A 19903-nucleotide genomic window follows, 5' to 3' on the forward strand; every position below is an offset into this window, starting at 1 on the left:
TCCAGTTCCCCATTCTGATATTAGCCCACATCACCCTACTTGAGACTGCCTGCCATTCAAGAAGATTAGCCTCGTATTTAGTGTTGAATACTATGGCTACCTCTTCTTTTCCTTGATTGTCATTGCCTGAATATAACATTTTGTATTTATTGCTCAGAAAGATCTCACCAGTTTTTGTCTTTTTTGTTAGAGTCAACCCCTATTATGTTGATCTGGTACTTATCTAATTACTCAGCTAGCTCCATTTCTTTGTCATTCAGGCTTCTAATGTTGATAGTATCGATCTTTAACTCTGGTGATGTCGAGTTGGGGTGTGCTTTCAGATTTGTTCCAGTAGCTGACTTTTCGCTGTTCGACCTGGTTCCCTGGCGAAAATAACGGGTCTTGTTTACCTGGGCGATGCCCCAGCCAGCATGAAATTTTGTCATGTTGTCGATCATTTTGTATATTGGTTGTTTTATATATTGGTATTTGTATATTTAAATTTAAATAATTATATATACAAAATAAAAAATAACCATATTACATAAAATATGATTGTCATACGTCTGGCAACCATCAAATCGAGACCAGCCATTAAAATAAAAAGAAATTAGGAGCATTTCTTGTGGGAAAATTTCAGACTTTCTCTGATTGGTTGCTTCCCAATTACCACCATGCCATGACATTTTCCCACGTGTGAAAACATTCACTACAAGTGTCTTGTAATTAACCAGTTGAATAATAATAAATTGAATAAAATTAACCAATTTTATTCAATTTATTTTTTTAATGACAAGTTGTAGTGAAATGCATAAAAGAAGTGGTGAATGTGCTTTTTTTGTGAAAAATGGGCAGAACTATACTTCATTGAAATTTATGACAAGTGCGTTTGTCTTATTTGTAACGAACATGTTGCAGTATACAAAAAATATAATCTTGAATGGCATTATTTGAGTAAGCGTAAGAAATATGAAAATTTAAAAGGATCAGAAGGTTTAGACAAGATAGTTTAGACAATAATTTTCTTGAAAGAAAATATAATCAAAAGCCAATCTCTTTTTTAAAAAGCTTATTCAGGAAAGACCATCTGTAACACAAGCTAGTTATGCGTTGTGTGAACAAATTGCATCCTTACTACTGTCGAGATTTTATATCCAGAAAAACTGAGTTTGTTTAAAAATATTACCCTATCAAGAAGAACTGTTTCTGACCATATTAAAGATATTGCTGATGACATCCAAACTTCTTTGAAAGTAAATTCAGCAGAATTTGTTTTGCTCATTAGCCATCGATGAGACTACTGATCTGTCAAATACTGCACAAATGGCTATATTTGTATGGGGAATAACTACAGATTTCAATATACGAGAAGAATTTCTTGCTTTAAAATCAATGAAGGGGACAACTAAAGGTGAAGATTTATTTGAAATGGTTAATTCAGCATTAAAGGATTTCGATTTACCGTATGAAAAACCGAGTGGTCTCGCTACAGATGGTGCTCCATCCATGGTAGGTCTTGAAAAAGGGCTCGTGGCTCTGATTAAATAAGAATTTAAGAAACGTCAATTGAACTCAAATGCTTTAATTGTGTGCCACTTCTTCATTCATATGGAAAATCTACGTGCAAAGTCACTCAAGATGAACAGCATCACGAATGTAGTAACAAAGGTCATTAATTTGATAAAAAGTAAAGGGTTGAACAACAGGAAATTCAAAGAATTTTTGCAAGATCTTGAAGCCGAATATGGGAACTTATTGTACCATTGTGAAGTTAGGTAGCTAAGTAGAGTTCAAATGCTCAAGCGATTTTATGAACTTAAAGACGAAGTGAAAATTTTCTTGGACATTAAAGAATTAGAGGATGAAAGTTTCAAAGTGATTTAGCATTTTAGTACACATAACTAGTCATTTGAATAATCTAAATTTGAAATTACAAGGCCCCAATCAGCTAATGACCTCTTTGCTCACTCATATCAAGAGCTTTGAATCGATGCTTCAATTATTTCTTACCCAACTGAAAAAAAACCGCTTTACGCATTTTCCAAAATTAAGAGAACACAATCCAAAATCAACAAGTGAGTATGTTGATGAGTGTCAAAGTGTTTTAAATCAATTTCAAAAGAGATTTGAAGATATGAAAAATCAAAGAATTGAGTTACAAATATTTGAAACACCTTTTGATATACACCCTGAGGAAGTTTCCCATTCCTTGCAATTAGAGTTGATTGATTTGCAGTGTGATAACAGTTTGAGATCAAAATATAGTAATCTGCCTGTATTGGACTTTAACAAATCTATTGATTCTGAGAAATTCCCTTCTTTAAAAAATAACGCCTTGAAAATAGCTCCTCAGTTTTCTACTACTTATCAATGCGAGCAATTTTTTTCAAAATTAAGTCTGGCAAAAAATCGGCTTTGTATAAGACTCACTGACGAAAATCTCGCCACTGAACTATGAGTAGCCATCTCATCAAGGGCGGCTAATATTTCTAACCTTTCACAAAAAAAGCAGTTTCAGCCTTCTCACTAAAAAGTTGAAGATTAAAGGTAAGCTTCATTAACTTTGATGAAATATTTATTATGCTATTATTGCTTTAATAAAGTTCTCAGTTAAAATAAAATAAATGCCATTTTTTAAATAAATTAAACATATCCTTTGCTTGATTGTTATAATTACATGTCTACACAATTGTAATTAAAAGATACCATATCAGATGAGAATGTTGCACATTTACTTATTGAGATATATATTGCACACTACATACACTATATATAAGAGTTAAAATTTGCCAGTCGCATGCGGAAGATTTTAAATTAGCAATTTTCGCCCTTGATACTAAAAAGGTTACCCACCCCTGCTCTAAAGACACAAAAAATTCCTCCACTTCTACCTTAGTAGAATCTTCTGTGGGACCATTGCCACAAATAAGTCTCGTACAAGACTCACCTTTAATCTCGCACCTCGTACAAGCTTACCTTTAATCTTAAACTTTTTAGTGAGAAGGCTGAAACTGCTTTTTTTGTGAAAGCTTAGAAATATTAGCCGCCCTTGATGAGACGGCTATTCGTAGTTCATTGTCGAGATTTTCGTCAGTCTCATTGTCCAGTTCTCAATTTCATATTTGCCCACATCACTACTCAAGATTGCCTTTCATTCAAGAAGATTAACCTCTTATTTTCTGCTTGGCTACTCCTTTTTTTCTTCAATTGTCATTGCCTGAATATAACATTTTGTATTTATTACTCAGAAAGATCTCACCAGTTTTTGTCTTTTTTGTTAGAATCAACCCCTATTATGTCGATCTGGTACTTATCTAATTCCTCAGCTAGCTCTATTTCTTTGCCATTCAGGCCTCTTATGTTGATAGTACCAATCTTTAACTCTGGTGATGTTGAGTTAGGGTGTGCTTTCGGATTTGTTCCAGTAGCTGACTTTTCACTGTTCGCCCTGGTTCCCTGGTGAAAACAACTGGGGCCTTGTTTAACTGGGCGACACCCCCCAACCGGCATGAAATTTTGTCATGTTGGACCATCATTTTATGTTTTGGTTTAAGTCAATAAGAATACAATTTGGTCGGCTAAATCCCAAATTGCCAGCCCATCCTCTTTTGTTCAGTATCCAGGTAGATACCTAACAGGGTGCACAACGAGAAGGTGAGGATTAGACATTAGGTCAGAAGCCCTGGTCAGTTCTCCACGTTCCTTTAAAGGCTATGTGGAGGTCTCCACTCAGTTATGTAGCTTACCCTTAAGCACCCCGATAAATATCATAAAGGTAGCAAAATGTTTTGAAAAATGCTGATAAGTTTAGAAATAACATTTAGAAAGAGTGTTATAAAATCACAGATGATAAACATGGTATAAAAACTGAAAGAAAGATATTATAGATATCTGGAGTAATTACTTTCAAAGATTATGAAATGAAATAAGCAGCGATACCATGGTTGAAAATATCCTAGAGCAGGGGTCGGGAATTGGCAGCTCCGGAGCTGCATGCAGCTCTTGGTTGAACAAAGTCCGGCTCTCTTTTATATTGAATTAAAAGATACATAATTAATAGGAACTAAATATTGTTTTTTGATACAGTCTGTTCGTGGTGCTAGATATTCTGCATGTGACGTGTGTTACGCATGAAATTTTATGACATGAATAACTGACAACTACGTTACATTTGAAATACCACTAAATGTTAACTCTGCCTAAGGTAACTAGCACCATGCTGAAAATCTGAACTAATTGATCAGCTGTCCTCTCAAAACACCACGGTTTTTAGATACATATGGATTTTAACTGTCAAAATAAATATTCTGTTAGTTAACTTATTTATTGTGGTACTAAACGGGTGTTTGTGTTTCATTTAATGTCAGGTAATGTTATGCAAAAATTAATTTTTATTATGTTGAATTTGTGTTTTCACTTGCAGGTAAATTTGTGATAATAACCCTGCTAATATGAGTTCAAGAAAAAGAAAAATAATCGAAGAAAACAGAGGATTCAATAAAATGTGGATAGAGAAATTCGCATTTATAGAAGTAAATGCAAATCAGCAATATTTAATTTGCCATCTACGACATCAAAATAACAAATCCAGTAATGTCAAACGACATTTTCAAGGAAAAAATTTAGACTTCAGTATCAAATATCCTGAGAGTGATAATAGAAAAAAAGCTCTTGAAGAATTACAAAAGAAAACATTGCTTCAGCAAAGAAAATTTCAACTTGAACGAAATCTTCGTCGAATACTACTGAAGCAAGTTTTTTGTTATCCCTTGAAAGAGCAAAGCGGGAAAACCTTTTACTGATGGTGAATTTCTAAAAAATTGCATGTATAATGTTTCTGAAATTCTATTTAAGGATATGAAAAATAAGGGCGAGATACATAAAAAAATTTAAGATTTACCTCTTTCGGCTAGAACTGTCAAGGAACAGATTGTAACAATTTCTGCAAAGTTTCAAATATGCAAATTATGGATATTAATCTGCCGATTTTATGTCTATTGCGGTTGATGAATCAAATGATATTTCCGATGATATGGCACAATGCTGCGTGATGGTTAAATATATCACATCTTCCGGTATTCAAGAAGAACTTCTTGATCTGCTAACACTTAAAGTACACACTACAGGTCACAATATTTCAGAAAACCTAACAAGTTTACAGAATAAAAATATAAATATTAATAATATAGTATGAATTGCGACGGATGGCACGCCTTCTACGATTGCGAAAAATAAGGGTTTGTTAAATTATTCTCCACTCATATTCCACATGGAGTTATTCCATTTTCATTGCATTTTGCATCAAGAAGCTTTAGCAGCAAATTATTTGGGATTATTACCACAACTAGAAAGAGTGATGGATGTTGTTGTGCTAATGATCAATTTCATCCAATTTCAGGCATTGAATCACAGACTTTATGACACATTTTTAGAGGAACTAGGTAGTCAACATAAAGATTTAGTGACATGTGGAACACACACATAAATCATGTGGAACTTCTCAGTAATCCCGAATGGATACAAAATTTTTGTTTTTTGCTTGATATGACAGAACATTTTAATAAGCTAAATTTGAAGTTGCAAGGGAAGGGAAATACAGCCTTACAATTACTAGAGGAAGTACTTACCTTTGAACAGAAACTAAGAGTGTTTTTCGAAGATAATGAGTTTAGTTTAATCCTTTATCCAAGTGTGAGCAAACAAAGTTTGTGCCTGAAAGTGTCTTCAGGCCTGGAGTAAGGTAGTACAACACCAGGCAACTGTTGCAAAGGTGGAGAAAGCTCTCATCACTCCTATATCAGTATCTCCCATAATGCAAAGCACATCTCCCTGTGGATATGTATAATGCATTAAGGGAAAACCCTGCAGATGTGTAATGCTATGCATTAAGGCAAACTTTGTTGCTCACACTTGGATAAAGGATTAAACTAAACTCATTATAGTCTAACCAAGTGAAAAATAAACTCTCAACATCTTTCTCTGAATCCGGAATAATTTAATAATAAGGTTATACACCCTTTGGCAACTCCTATAGGTTGGGATGACCTCTCATTGCTTCTGCCTTGGTGTCTCCACTACTGGGCCTGGCTCCCACTGACGAGACCTCAATAAAGGTCGAAACCGGTATGGGTAGTGGGTTTTGCCTTAATGCATTATACATATCCACAGGGAGATGTGCTTTGCATTATGGGAAATACTGAGATAGGAGTGATGAGAGCTTTCTCCACCTTTGCAATGGGTTGCCTGGTGGTGTACTACCTTACCCCAGTCCTGACGACACTTTCAGGCGCAAACTTTGTTTGCTCACACTTGGATAAAGGATTAAACTAAACTCATTATAGTCTAACCAAGTGAAAAATAAACTCTCAACGTTTTTCAAAGATGTTACTCAAGAAAAATTTATATATTTTGAAAATCTAAAATATTATAGATTGAATTTAAATAAAAAAAAAGTTGATTGCAAAATATTCGTTGAAATGATTACTGTAATTTTACATTCATTTACAGCAGGTTTCAGGATTTTAAAAAACATCAGAGATGATGAAATTTATATTACATCCGTTAAATTGCAATTTAAAATTAATAGATATTGAAGCTTTTCCCAGAATGTCAATTGCAGAACTACAAATGGAGCGTCTGGAAATTCAGAATAAAAGCATTTGAGTACAAAAACTTCAGGAAATGGTAGCACAAATTGAAGAAAATGAGGAAAGTATGGAAGAAATAGCACAGGAAATTATATTTAAATGCTGGAATTCTTTCCCAACTAATTATTCAAATGCCAGGCGATTTGCTTTTGGGGTTTTGATGCTTTTCGGTTCAACGTACAATTGCGAACAATTTTTCTCTTCAATGAATTACATTAAAAATAAGTATAGGAACAAATTGACTGATGAAAGTTTGTAAGTAGAATTACTATTAAAGTGCACAACATACAATCCAGATTTAAGTAAATTGGCTGAGAAGATGCAAAATCAAAAGTCTTATTAATGAATTTTAAATTAAAACAATCAAATATCTATTAAAGTACATAATATTGTATTTTTGTTCGGACTAATTCTTTTTGCAATATTATACTTACTTAAACATGTTTTGTGATTAAAAACTTAATCAAACTTAATGTTGTTTTATTTATTGAACATATAAAAAATTTATATGCAAACATAAAAGTGGTATTTGATATCTGGAAGTACTGAATTAAAATCAAATTTACCTAAGTTTGAACTAACTGCAACTTTGAGTCACCAGAAAAAATCGAATTGAACTTGCAGCTCCCAAAATTTTGTTTCAATTAATTTTTTTGGTGGAATGGCTATTTGGTTCAAAAAGGTTTCCGACTCCTACCCTAGAGGAACCCAATCAGAAGCATCACTTGGATGTTAAGAAATAGCCTGTCAAGTAGAGATAAGGAGTTTATTACTCCTCTTCATACAGCATAATTCAGAAGTACTAATCAAAAGATCCAATTCTGGATGATCAGAATAGATAAAGATCTTATAGTAGCATCAACACACACACACACACACATATATATATATATCATCATCATCAAATTCCTGCCATGTACCCTCAAGGGGTGTACAGGATAAGACAGCACTACATGAAAAAATTACATCATTACTAACTTCCTATCTACAATTTTCCTCCAAATCAGTATGTTACTTGTCAAGACTCCAACATTATCAGATCTTATATTTCTATCGTCTAAGGTACTTTGTACCGTATCAATCCACCTATATCTTGGTCTTCCTGTGGGTCGTTTTCCTGCCAACCTGGCAGAGAACACTTGTTTTGCTAATCTTTCCTCTCCCATTCTATTTAAGTGACCATACCATCTGAGATTAGCTCTGCTAACGCATTCCTGGATGCTGACAATGTCAAGTTCTTTCCTAATATCCTCATTTTTAATATGATATTGCCATTGATGCCATCTGTTCATGCCTCTAATCTTTCTCAGGACTCTCATATCTGCGGTCTCTAGTCTTTGGTCAAGTGTTTTACTTCTGACCCAGCTCTCAGATCCATAAGTTAAAATTGGTTTGAACACAGTCTTGTATACAGCTAATTTAGTGTTCCGACTAATTTCTCTCTTATTCCATATGAATTTATTCAACTGACTTCCTACCATACAAGCTTTGCTGATTCTGTTGTCTATTTCTATATTTAGTTTACCATCTTCAGTAAAAATTGTGCCTAAGTAGCTGAAATGTTTTACTTGTTCCACAGGTTCTCCATTCACAACACAGTTGATATTTTCAATGATTCTGCCTATTTTCATTGTCTTTGTCTTTTTATTGCTGATCTTCATACCATATCTATTACAACAGCTATTCAATTTAGTCAGAGAATCTTGCAGACTTGTAGCGGATTTATTTAGAAGTATAACATCATCCGCATAAAGCAAAGAGCTGACATTAACATCTCCAATTTTGATATCAGGTTTAATACCACATTCCTTCATAATGTGATCCATATAGATAATGAATAACAGAGGGGATAATGTACATCCTTGTCTCACACCAGATTTAACATTAAACCATCTTCCTGTACTTCCTTCAATTCTAACTGCTGACTCACAACTCAAATAAAGACTAAGTATTGCTTGATATAATGCCCCATTGACACCATATAACTGCAGCGTATTGAATAGCTTCTCTCTTGGTACCTTGTCATATGCCTTTTCCAGATCGACAAAACTTAAATACAGATCTTTGTTATATTCCCATGCTTTCTCGACTATTTGTCGTAAAGTGAAGATCTGATCCTGACAGCCTCTATTTGGCTGAATCCAGCTTGTTCTTCACCAAGCTTTTCTTCCACAATTCTTCTCAACCGTTTCCTTGCATAGATCTTGCCAGGAACACTCAGTAGGGAAATACCTCTGTAATTCTCACATTCAGTTTTATTTCCCTTTTTATATATGGGTACTATGAGAGCTCTACTCCAATCATCGGGAATTCGTCCCTCTGTCCAGGCTTTCTGAACTATGCAGTGCAGCCACTGTAAGACTCTTATACCACCATACTTCAGCATTTCTGGTCGAATATCATCTACTCCTGCTGCCTTTCCACATTTCAAGCCTTTGATGGCTTTATCTACTTCAAGTATGGATATGTATTCCTGACTGCATGCCTGGTCAGTGTTTTTTTATCACTGTGCTGTCATCACTGCTTGTTTCATTTAGCAGTTTTTCAAAGTAATTACTCCATACTTCAAGGATATCTTTTTCTCCTGTTTTCATGTCACCTTTATCATCTCTAATTCCTTTTACAGCACTCTTTCCTCCATTCCTAAGCTTCTTCAACAACCTCCAGAATATTTTGCCACCTTCTTGATATTTATTTTCTATATTCTTGCCAAAGTCCTCCCATGACTTTTGTTTAGCTAGTTTTACACAGTGTTTCCATTTTCTTACATTTGTTTCTGTATTCTGTAAGAGTAAAAGCTGACTTATTTGCCAGGAACTTTTGATATGCTTTCTTCTTTTCCTTCACTGCCTCTTTAACTTCCTGTGTCCACCAGGGAGTTCTGATTTTTTTATCCTTGCACACAACCTCACCACATGCCTCTCTGGCAGAATCAATCAATGTTTTCTTCAGAGTTTGCCACTGAATCTCCAAGGTTTGATTCCTGTTCTCAAACTCTTTCAATTGCTTTTCAATAATCTTTCTGTATTTTAGTCTACAGTTCACATCTGAGAGCTGCTCATCTTTTATTCGCTTTAAAACTTTCTTACATGTTATTCTTTTCAATATGAAATTCAATTTTATCCTGCTCAAGACTAAATAGTGATCACTTCCAATTTCAAATCCTCTGTACACTCTGGTGTCCTGAACCAGGGAGAAAACATCACTATCAACAATAACATAGTCAATGAGACTTTTCTTATTCCTAGCCTCTTCTCTCCATGTGAATTTGTGGACATTTTTATGTTGGAACATGGTGTTAGTAATAACCAGTGCATGTCCTGAGCAGAAATCCAACAGATATTTGCCATTATTATTAGCTTTGCTCTTTTCTCCAAATTTTCCCAAAATATTTTTGTATGTCTCACAATCATTTTCTACTTTGCTATTTAGATCCCCAACATGGACCAACTTTTCCTTTTTCATTGTGTCAGTTGCTTTTTCTAAAGCCTCAAAAAATTCCTCCACTTCTACCTTAGTAGAACCTTCTGTGAGACCATAGGCACAAATAAGTCTCATTGTCCAGTTCCCCACTCATATTTGCCCACATTACTCTACTTGAGACTGACTGCCATTCAAGAAGATTAGCCTCATATTTTGTGTTGAATACTATGGCTACTCCTTCTTTTCCTTGATTGTCATTGCCTGAATATAACATTTTGTATTTATTGCTCAGAAAGATCTCACCAATTTTGGTCTTTTTTGTTTCAGTAACCCCTATTATGTCAATCTGGTACTTATCTAATTCCTCAGCTAGCTCCATTTCTTTGCCATTCAGGCTTCTTACGTTGATAGTACCGATCTTTAACTCTGGTGATGTTGGGTTGGGGTTTGTTTTCAGATTTGTTCCAGTAGCTGACGTTTCGCTGTTCACCCTGATTCCCTGGCGAAAACAACGGGGGCCTTGTTTAACCGGGCGACGCCTAGCCGGCATGAAATTTTGTCGTGTTGTACCATCATTTTTTTTTCCCCTTATATATATATATATATATATATATATATATTAGGATAACCAAGCAATTTTATATGCTTGGTTATTTTAGCACCTAATCCCAAGTATGCAAACAATTAAGTTTGCGCCTGAAACAAAGTTCAAGTCTAAAGATGGTACAACACCAGGGCAACTCATTGTAAAGGTGGGTAAAGCTTTGATCACTATTCTTAGTATTTTCCCATTATGTAAAGCACATCTCACTAGAAGATGTATACTGCAATGCATTATGGGTTGGGTCACTACCCAGACCGGTTTCAACCTTTTTTGAGGTCTCCTCAGTGAGTAGCTAGACCCTAAATACCAAGGTTTTAGTAATACAAAGCCTTATCAACTTTACCTATATAAGTTGCAACAAGGTGTATTAAGTTTTAATAAAAATCTCTGGAGGAGATATTGATGGGAATAAATTTTTAACTTGGGTATATTGTATATTAGGATAACCAAGCAATTTTATATGCTTGGTTATTTTAGCACCTAATCCCAAGTATGCAAACAATTAAGTTTGCGCCTGAAACAAAGTTCATTGTACAGAATATACATAATCCATTTAAGCTGTCAGTAGCTAGGAGTGAAAGAGATGCAAAAAGATGGATCTTTTGATGTAAAGATCCATCTAACTTTTGATGTAGTCAGGTGTAAGACCAAGTTGCACACTTTCTCCGCTGTGAATCATAACCTATAAATCATATTATGAAGGAAAACAACATTAAACCTGATATCAAAACTGAAAATGTTAATCTCAGCTCTTTGCTTTATGTAGATGATTTAATTCTGCTAAATAAATCTCATGCGAGTCTGGGATTATTTAGTTGAATGACTGCTGTAAAAAATTTGGCATAAAAATTAGCAATAACTATGAAAACAGGCAAAGACAGAAAACATGAATTACATTCTCAAAGGAGAACCTATGGAACACAGTATGATATTTCAGCAATTTAGGCACCATAGTTAGAAAAGATGGAAAATTAAATATGCCTGGTCAGTGTTTTTTATCACTGTGCTGTCATCACTGCTTGTTTGTTACAATCCACTGAATACAATCCATTATTAAAGTATGGTTTTAAGATGCAGAAATAAGAAAAATGTGTTCTAGGTTGGTAGAGTCCATGCCTAACTGAATTAATGAACTTATTAGGAACATAAATTATTAGGTAAAGTTGGAGTTTAATTTTTGTACTTATTTTCTTGCAAAATAAATTTTTTCTTTAAAATGTGAATGTTCAGATTAATTTGTTTGCTCGCTATTGTGTGTGCATACATACGCACACGCACACACAGCTTGGAAAGAAGTCAACAGACACTCCCATGGGCAAGGCATCATGCCATTTAAGTCATGTGGCATGATGCCTTGCCCATGGGAGTGTCTGTTGACTTCTGTAGCCAGCATAAATTGGAGAAATATGGTGCTACCAAGTTAGTAGAACTATGTCTGGGTGAAATGGCCATGAGAAGGGAACTGAGAGTTGGAAAGAGGCATTGTGATAGGATGCCATGTTGCAGACCTATCTGTTTGGAAAGCTGTTGACAAATTGGTCATCCAAGGTCAACAATAAGTGATACCATACTGAGATGGAAGCACAGGGAGTCAACTGCAAGTGCTGCAGTGAATAACCTGCCATACTCACCGAACATGATGGTAGAGTGCTATGAAGGATAATATGTCAGCCAATATGTTGAAAGCAGAGTTCTGGACATTGACTGGAACACGAAACTGTACAAAGGCATTCAGAACCAATGCTGACAATGTGGGTTTCAATGGTAGGACTGCAACATGCAAGCCTCACATTACCCAAACCAACGCACGCAGTGTCATCTTCAATGGTGCAAAGTATGTACAGTAGGATGTGAAAGCTTAGAAAGCTATGTACCAAGCAAATACAGGTGTGGGTGATGCCCAGTGAATGTCTCTTACCAGAGTGTGTAACCCCAACTATGAAAATTCAAAGGTGGCAGTGTGATGGTATGGTCCTGTTTTTCCTGGTTTGACCCCGGACCTCTGTTTGTGGTGCAAGGAACACTGAACATTTTGGACAATGCAATGCTTTCTACTTTGTGGTGTTTCTACGGAAGTGACCATTGTCTCTTTCAGCAGGACAATGCACATGTCATAAGGCTTCTGCTGTAACTGTAGTTTGTGAACATGAACATAACCACACTCGACTGGCCATCACAGAGCCCTGATCTAAACCCTATTGAACATCTGTGGGATGAACTGAAGTGTTGGGCGAGATCAAGGGACGTTTACATAACCTAGAACGTCGTTATGTGCCTACAAAAAGAATAGTCCAAAATTCCCAATGATCACTATCATGCACTTGTCGAAAGTATGCCTGAGCAGAGTGTGTAACCCCAACTATGAAAATTCAAAGGTGGCAGTGTGATGGTATGGTCCTGTTTTTCCTGGTTTGACCCCGGACCTCTGTTTGTGGTGCAAGGAACACTGAACATTTTGGACAATGCAATGCTTTCTACTTTGTGGTGTTTCTACGGAAGTGACCATTGTCTCTTTCAGCAGGACAATGCACATGTCATAAGGCTTCTGCTGTAACTGTAGTTTGTCAACATGAACATAATCACACTCGACTGGCCATCACAGAGCCCTGATCTAAACCCTATTGAACATCTGTGGGATGAACTGAAGTGTTGGGCGAGATCAAGGAACGTTTACATAACCTAGAACGTCGTTATGTGCCTACAAAAAGAATAGTCCAAAATTCCCAATGATCACTATCATGCACTTGTCGAAAGTATGCCTGAGGGATTGTTGCAGTCATCGCAGCAAAAGGAGGTCCTAAATTGTATTAAGGTGGGTGCCATGGCTGATTCTTCCTCACACTATGGTGTCCATTGAGTTCTTTCCACTCTTTTTGGAATAAATTATATACTCAATTCTAATACTTATGAACTTTGAATCCTCAGTTAGCACAAATATCTCTTGTAAGAAAGCACTATCTTCAATAATAGCAACTACATACAATATATATATATAAATCTTTACCTCTAAATTTTTTATCTTTTCTTCTGAAGTTTTAACTTTAGTCTGAAGACTAGATTTTATTTCTGCACTATCAGTCAAAATAAACCTAAATAAAATGGAATAACACAAAAAAACAGATCATTCAGTTAGTCAGGATATATGGAATATGACATTTTATTATTATATACATTTATAAAGAATAAAACTGTCGACTATTGGGAGAAAAATTTTTTTTTTTAAGTCGTGTAAAGTTATAGACAAAAGATTTTGGTTGTGATGCACTGTTCAATTATATCCCAATTTTATTTTTATGTATTAGGCTCAAACAAAAAAAAAAGCTTGTTATAGCTAAGAGCTACAAACTAGCTGTTCAAGGAACTACTTAATATCTTTTTTTGCTACTAACTGCTCCCACAAAGCACTATTCTTTACATTTTGCTCTCTCTCTCAAATATGGAGACTAGTATTCAAAGAATGAGCAAAATAAATAAATAAATAAATACACTTGACTTCCATAAACCCCATCACTACTAGATATAGAACAGTTATTTCTTAGTTAAGGTGGTGGATAACTCAATGTGTAATGAAACACCACAATCTGGCTTAGTGGGTGATGATCTTCAGTTCTGTCCCCCACCAACAAGGGGGGGATAAGGCCTCTAGCTTCTAGTCATCCCACATTCACACATCTCTAACATGGGCAGGTAGGCTGATGTACAAATTGATGCCTATGCCAGTTGATGTCTCCTGCTGCTTACAGATATCCAAGACATGACCTCTTATTCCAAAGTGTACAACTTGGCTACAAAAACAAATGATACTTGTTCATTTGTGCACTCTGGACTCTTCTAGCAGAGAATGCCAGAGTATGCCATATTTTTCATCATCTCTGGTTCAAAATTACCTTGCCCTGTTGTCATTTGCTATCTACTGCTCTCTCCAACTTTTGATAACCACTCCAACCTGTTTTTGAATTTTTATCACTAAGTTTTTATAGTCCAACCCAAATAATGAGAATTTTCCTTGGGGTCTATAAATGTTCACAACTCCAAATGGCTTTTCTTTTCTAATTCCACTTACCAAGTTGAAATCAAACTATTTGCTGTCTTGATAATCAAGCATAAATCATATATCCCTTTACTTACCAAATCACTTAACTTTCCCTTAACTATTATCTTTTACATCACAGATGTCAACTCTCCTCTATGTAACTCAGACCAATAACCTTGTCCAAGCTTCCTTTTATATGGAACATTCATATTCTCTCAGTCACATGCTGGTCTCATGTTCTTTTGCCACTACAATAGGGTCAAATGAGATGGCCTCTATGAATTTCTATTTTACTTTCCCGCGGTAAGATGACTATTTCCACTCTCTTGATCTTGCTGATTGAATTGGTGGAATGGAAGTCTTTCATTCTCTATTTAGTCAAAAATCCCTTTGCACTATCCCGATCTTGATTTTCCAATGTCAAGACAGTCCAGTAAAAAAAATTTCAGCTTATATCAAACTGTTTATGACAAAAAAAAAAACCAGCTTTACACACAGTCTACAATGTAGCTTGCAAAACATAAAACCATCAACAAATTGAAATCACAAATATAACTGCCTGTGAAACAACAGAATGCAAAAATTTGCCTCATACCCAAATCACAATTGGGCCTTCCAGCCATCATCCAAACATAACGTAAACTTCCTGAATCACTTCTCTTCTGACCTGTATATTGAGATGACCTAGATAAATCACTTCCTTTGATGCCATAAACAGTACACTGAATGTTCAATCTCTGGTTATTCACCAGAAAGACCTCTGAAGAATCTTGAGTAGCTTAAATAGCAATGACTGTCATCCTGTTGGTACCCCTGCTCCACAAATTTTTGCTGAAAAGTTGTGCTCTTGATAATATAAAACCCATCCTATATATCTCAACACTTTTTCATGCTTATGTGATATCTAACATTCGTCACAGAAGAGACCAATATATTCAGTCTATTCAAAAAAAAAAAAGATGGAAGATAGGTCTACCAGCAAACCGTTGTCCTTTCACTCTCAGCTTAGTTTTCTCTAAAATAATGGAGAAAGCCAATAAAAAAAAATCTTTTTACTACCTGGAGGTCCACCAATATTGATTCCATGATTTCAATATAGTCATTCTTGACACTTTCCAAGGCATCTGGATTGAATCTGGCATAGAAGTCCTACTTAGCAAACCAACATCTTATGAGCAACCTTCCACTCTTTGTTATTTACTTCAGATTTCCTGGAAGTACTACAGGGTTCTACATTTTCATCCATCCCCTTCCTCATATATGTAAATTAATTCTCTTACTGTCCTCAAATTCACAGTTCTGAAGATAGCACACTCAATTCCTTCTCCTCTCACAAAACTTTGCAGTGGTGAAACATTACAAGGTTCAAGATCTTCTAATCAATGCCTTAAACACTGCCACTTCCATATGAGATCAGCTAACTAATGGATGAGTGATAAAAGCTGGTTCACTAGCCTTATCCATTTTTACATCTATAAAAGATTGTCAGATTAACCTTAACAAATAAAGTTCATGGCCTGGTTGGCCAAGTGGTTAGTGTGTGAGCTCTCCAGCCAACAGGCTGCGGGTTCGAATCCCGCCGTGGGCATGGATGTTTGTGATTGTCCTACAAACTTTGTGTGGAAAGGGAATCTGCGACCCTACCACTTATTCTAGCAGAAGACATCGTTGTCAAAACTGTGTGAGGTACGGCAGTGACCCACACAGTGTCTACAGATGTCAAATGTGAAATTTTTTTTGTTGTTACAACAATGTACTCAATCACACTTCACAATCATTACAGTTCTCAATGAAATCTAGCTAAAATTCCTTAAATATTTGATTTCTGCAAAATCTTTTTATTTCTCTAGGGGAAAAATTTCCTTCTTTTTTTTTTTTTTATTACTTAAATGTTTTTTTTTTCTCTTGTGAACCAACATTATTTTGAAGTACCATATATACCAAGGCCCACTATATTAGCTATTTACAGTGAACTACCTACAAGCAATAGCAGCATACCTAAAGAGTGACATTTCACAGGACAAGAATGACAAAAAAAAAAAATAAATAAATAAAAAAAAAATTTTCAAGTAGCACAATATTAAACATATCTCAATGCTAGACAGTAAATTGCAATCATAAGAATTTAATCTGTGCATATGCAAGTTATTTTGGGACTCTAGTTAGATGGATTTTATTGCAGAAATTAAAGAATGAAGTAACTTACAAATTAAATATTTAATTTAAAATTTTCACCCATTTCAAATACATCTCTGGTACAGCTAAAAAATGGAACATAACATGAATAAACAGTTCTAAAAAGCACCACAATAGCTTTAGTAAGATAATAAACAGTCAATAAATTCCTAATTTAAAAAAATTAGGAAAGATTAGCAGAGTGAAAGTGTGCTATCTCCCATAAGAAAGAAAGAAATGTAGTCCATCAGATCTATTTAAGTTTCTTCTTCTTTAAGTGCTATTTCATAACGGAGTTCAGTGACTACCTTTGCAAATTTACTTCTGTTTTTAGTGACTCTGATTAAGAGCTGTGTTCAGTTTAGTCCAGTTTATGTTGTCTAGTCATGATATTTTCTTCTAGGTTTTCTTTTTACATTGATTTTACCTTCTAGTCCCACCTGGAGTTATTATTTATGGCATCTCCATGGAGTCCAGAGACTCAGACCCAAATCAACCATCATACACACAAATCCTATCATACCTCTCCTTGAATCCATTCACTGTCAGGGAACTAACAACCAATTATGGCAATCCATTCCACTCACCACTCTCCATGCAAAAAATCTAGTCCACACCTCTACTAACCACACTCTTACACGACTTCATGGATGTCCCCTAGTTCTCTGACGCCGGCCTGGTTGGCTGAGTGGTTAGTGTATCTGCTCTCCAGCCAAAAGGCTGTGTGTTCGAATCCTGCTGTGGCATGGATGTTTGTGATTGTCTGTGAAAATACTAGTGGTAGTGGTAGGTGGCAGTGGTGTAGATGATGACTGTAGTTGCGGTTCATTGTAGTTGGTGAACTGAGTGGCGTAGAGAGGGAGTTGAAGAGTAGGTGACCTCCCTCGATGAGTCACTGGACTCCCTGGAGTTGTCATGTAGTAATAATAATAATTTCTCATTTTTCACTTGCATCAATTTTATAAAACTCCTTTAATGTGTTTCTATCATGTTCCCTCTTTTCCACCTATCAACTAAACTTTGTAACCCACAAACCTTAAACCTATCTTCGTAGGGAACATTCCACAGACCTGTCATCACTTTGGTCACTCAACTCTGAATCTTTTCAGTTTCTTAGGGACCAGGAGGTGACCAAATCTGTGCACAGTAGCCAAGATGTGGCCAAATCAGTCTCATAAAGAGGGATAATAAATTCCTTATCTTTACTTGTTAGTGAATTACTAGCATGTTTTTTCAACATCCAAGTAATTCACTGAGCTATTTTATCAACTTTTGCAATATACCCTCTGAACTAACTCTTTGTTCACCATTATCCCAAAGTCACTAGCCTCATCAATTTCCTGCAAACCAATACCATCAATATGATACACTGTATGCAACCTTTTCAACCCGAAATGCATAACCTTACATTTTGCAACATTAAATTGACAATCATTACCCTTTGAGACCAATGCCAATTTATTTAAATCATCCTGCAGGATATCTACATCACCATTATCAACTATTGCTCTCTCTCCCCAGTTTTGCATCATCAGCAAACAACTAAGTATCCCCTCTTAAATCTTTCCCTATGTCACCGATATACAAATCAATGAGTAGTGGCCCTAGTACCAAACCCTGACGTACTTCACTAGTCACCAATCATTCTCAATGTTATATTTATGGTTTCTCATTAGATTTGCTAAGTAGGCAGGTTCACACTACAGGCAGCCCTCGGTTTACACCTGTTCAATTTACGCCGATTCACAATAACGGCGGTTGCCTGCACGTGCTTTCTTACTGTAGTGTGGTTGACTGAGAAACGACGCTAGCAGGCACTCTAGTGTTTGAGTGTTTACCGAGCTACTACGACATATATGTATCAAACCTAGTTTTAATGTTGAATCTACCTAATTGTTCTATTTAAATTTTTTTTCCATACTATGTATTTAAATTGATAAAGTATGTAATTACATACCATGTCTGATAATAGAAGTGCAGAAAAATTAGCAGAACTTGGTGTTAAGGCACAGAAATCAATCACACTTGAAAAGAAGATGGAGATGATTCGAAGAATGGAAGATGGGCAGACATGTGCTAATATCTGTAGAAGTATGAACTTACCTCCATCGACTGTTACTACGATTATGAAAAATACAGATAGAATAAAACAGTCTGCACAACAATCTATGGCAGCACTTGCAAAACATGTACATTATAGCAGGGGTAAACTTCGTGAAAAAATGGAAAAATTATTATCATTATGGGTGGATGACTTGAATCAGAAAACATTCCTCTGATGCAGGCTGTTATAACTGAGAAAGCAAAAACAATTTTTGAGGATCTTAAAAAGACAGATGGAGGCAAAGAAACATTTTTAGGAAGCAAAAGTTGGTTCATGGGATCTAAGTCTCAAAGTAAGTGCCACAGTGGCAAATTATGTGGTGAGGGAGCAAGTGCAGATGTTGCGGCAACGGCTGCTTTACCTAAAGAATTTCAAGACTGTGTAGAACAAGGAAGTTATCCTCCTGATCTCATTTTTAATGTAGATGAGACTGGGCTCTACTGGAAAAAATTGCCATCACGCACCTTCATTTCCTGTAAAGAACATTCCGCTCCAGGTTTTAAAGCTGCAAAAGATCGACTTTCGCTTTTGTTGGGTGCAAATGTCTCTGGAACTTTGAAGCTTAAACCAATGTTGGTGTACCATTCACAGACACCATGCAACTTCAAAGGTCTAAAAGCCATGCTGCCAGTCTATTGGAAATGGAACAAGAAAGCTTGGGTTACACAAGACGTTTTTATAGATTAGTACACAAATTATTTTTGTCCTACTGTGCTTTGCTTCTGTAAAGAAAATGATTTGCCAGCCAAGGCATTGCTTCTCTTGGATAATGCCCCTGGACATCCTCAAAACCTTGCTGAAGTAAGAACACCATTGGATGTCAAGGTTGTTTACATGCCCCCAAACACAACATCGCTTTTGCAACCGATGGATCAGGGGATTATATCAATCTTCTAAGCCTATTACCTCTGTATAACATTTACGAAATGGCAAAA

General features: G+C 35.7%; 1 protein-coding gene across 2 annotated transcripts in view; it reads right to left on the reverse strand.

Moving 5' to 3' along the window:
* Pfdn1 (prefoldin subunit 1) overlaps nt 1-19903 on the reverse strand; it is a 51866-nt gene that overhangs the window by 16004 nt on the left and 15959 nt on the right. For both annotated transcript variants that reach the window (XM_090404125.1, XM_090404126.1), the window contains exon 3: nt 13661-13745. In XM_090404125.1, coding sequence (XP_090260251.1) covers nt 13661-13745 — 85 coding nt within the window. The remainder of the gene's footprint in view (nt 1-13660; nt 13746-19903) is intronic.

The sequence above is a fragment of the Typopeltis vanoorti genome, chromosome 14, assembly GCF_054136105.1.
Source record: "Typopeltis vanoorti isolate ZY-2024b chromosome 14, IOZ_Tvanoo_1.0, whole genome shotgun sequence".
Taxonomy (NCBI): Eukaryota; Metazoa; Arthropoda; class Arachnida; order Uropygi; family Thelyphonidae; genus Typopeltis; species Typopeltis vanoorti.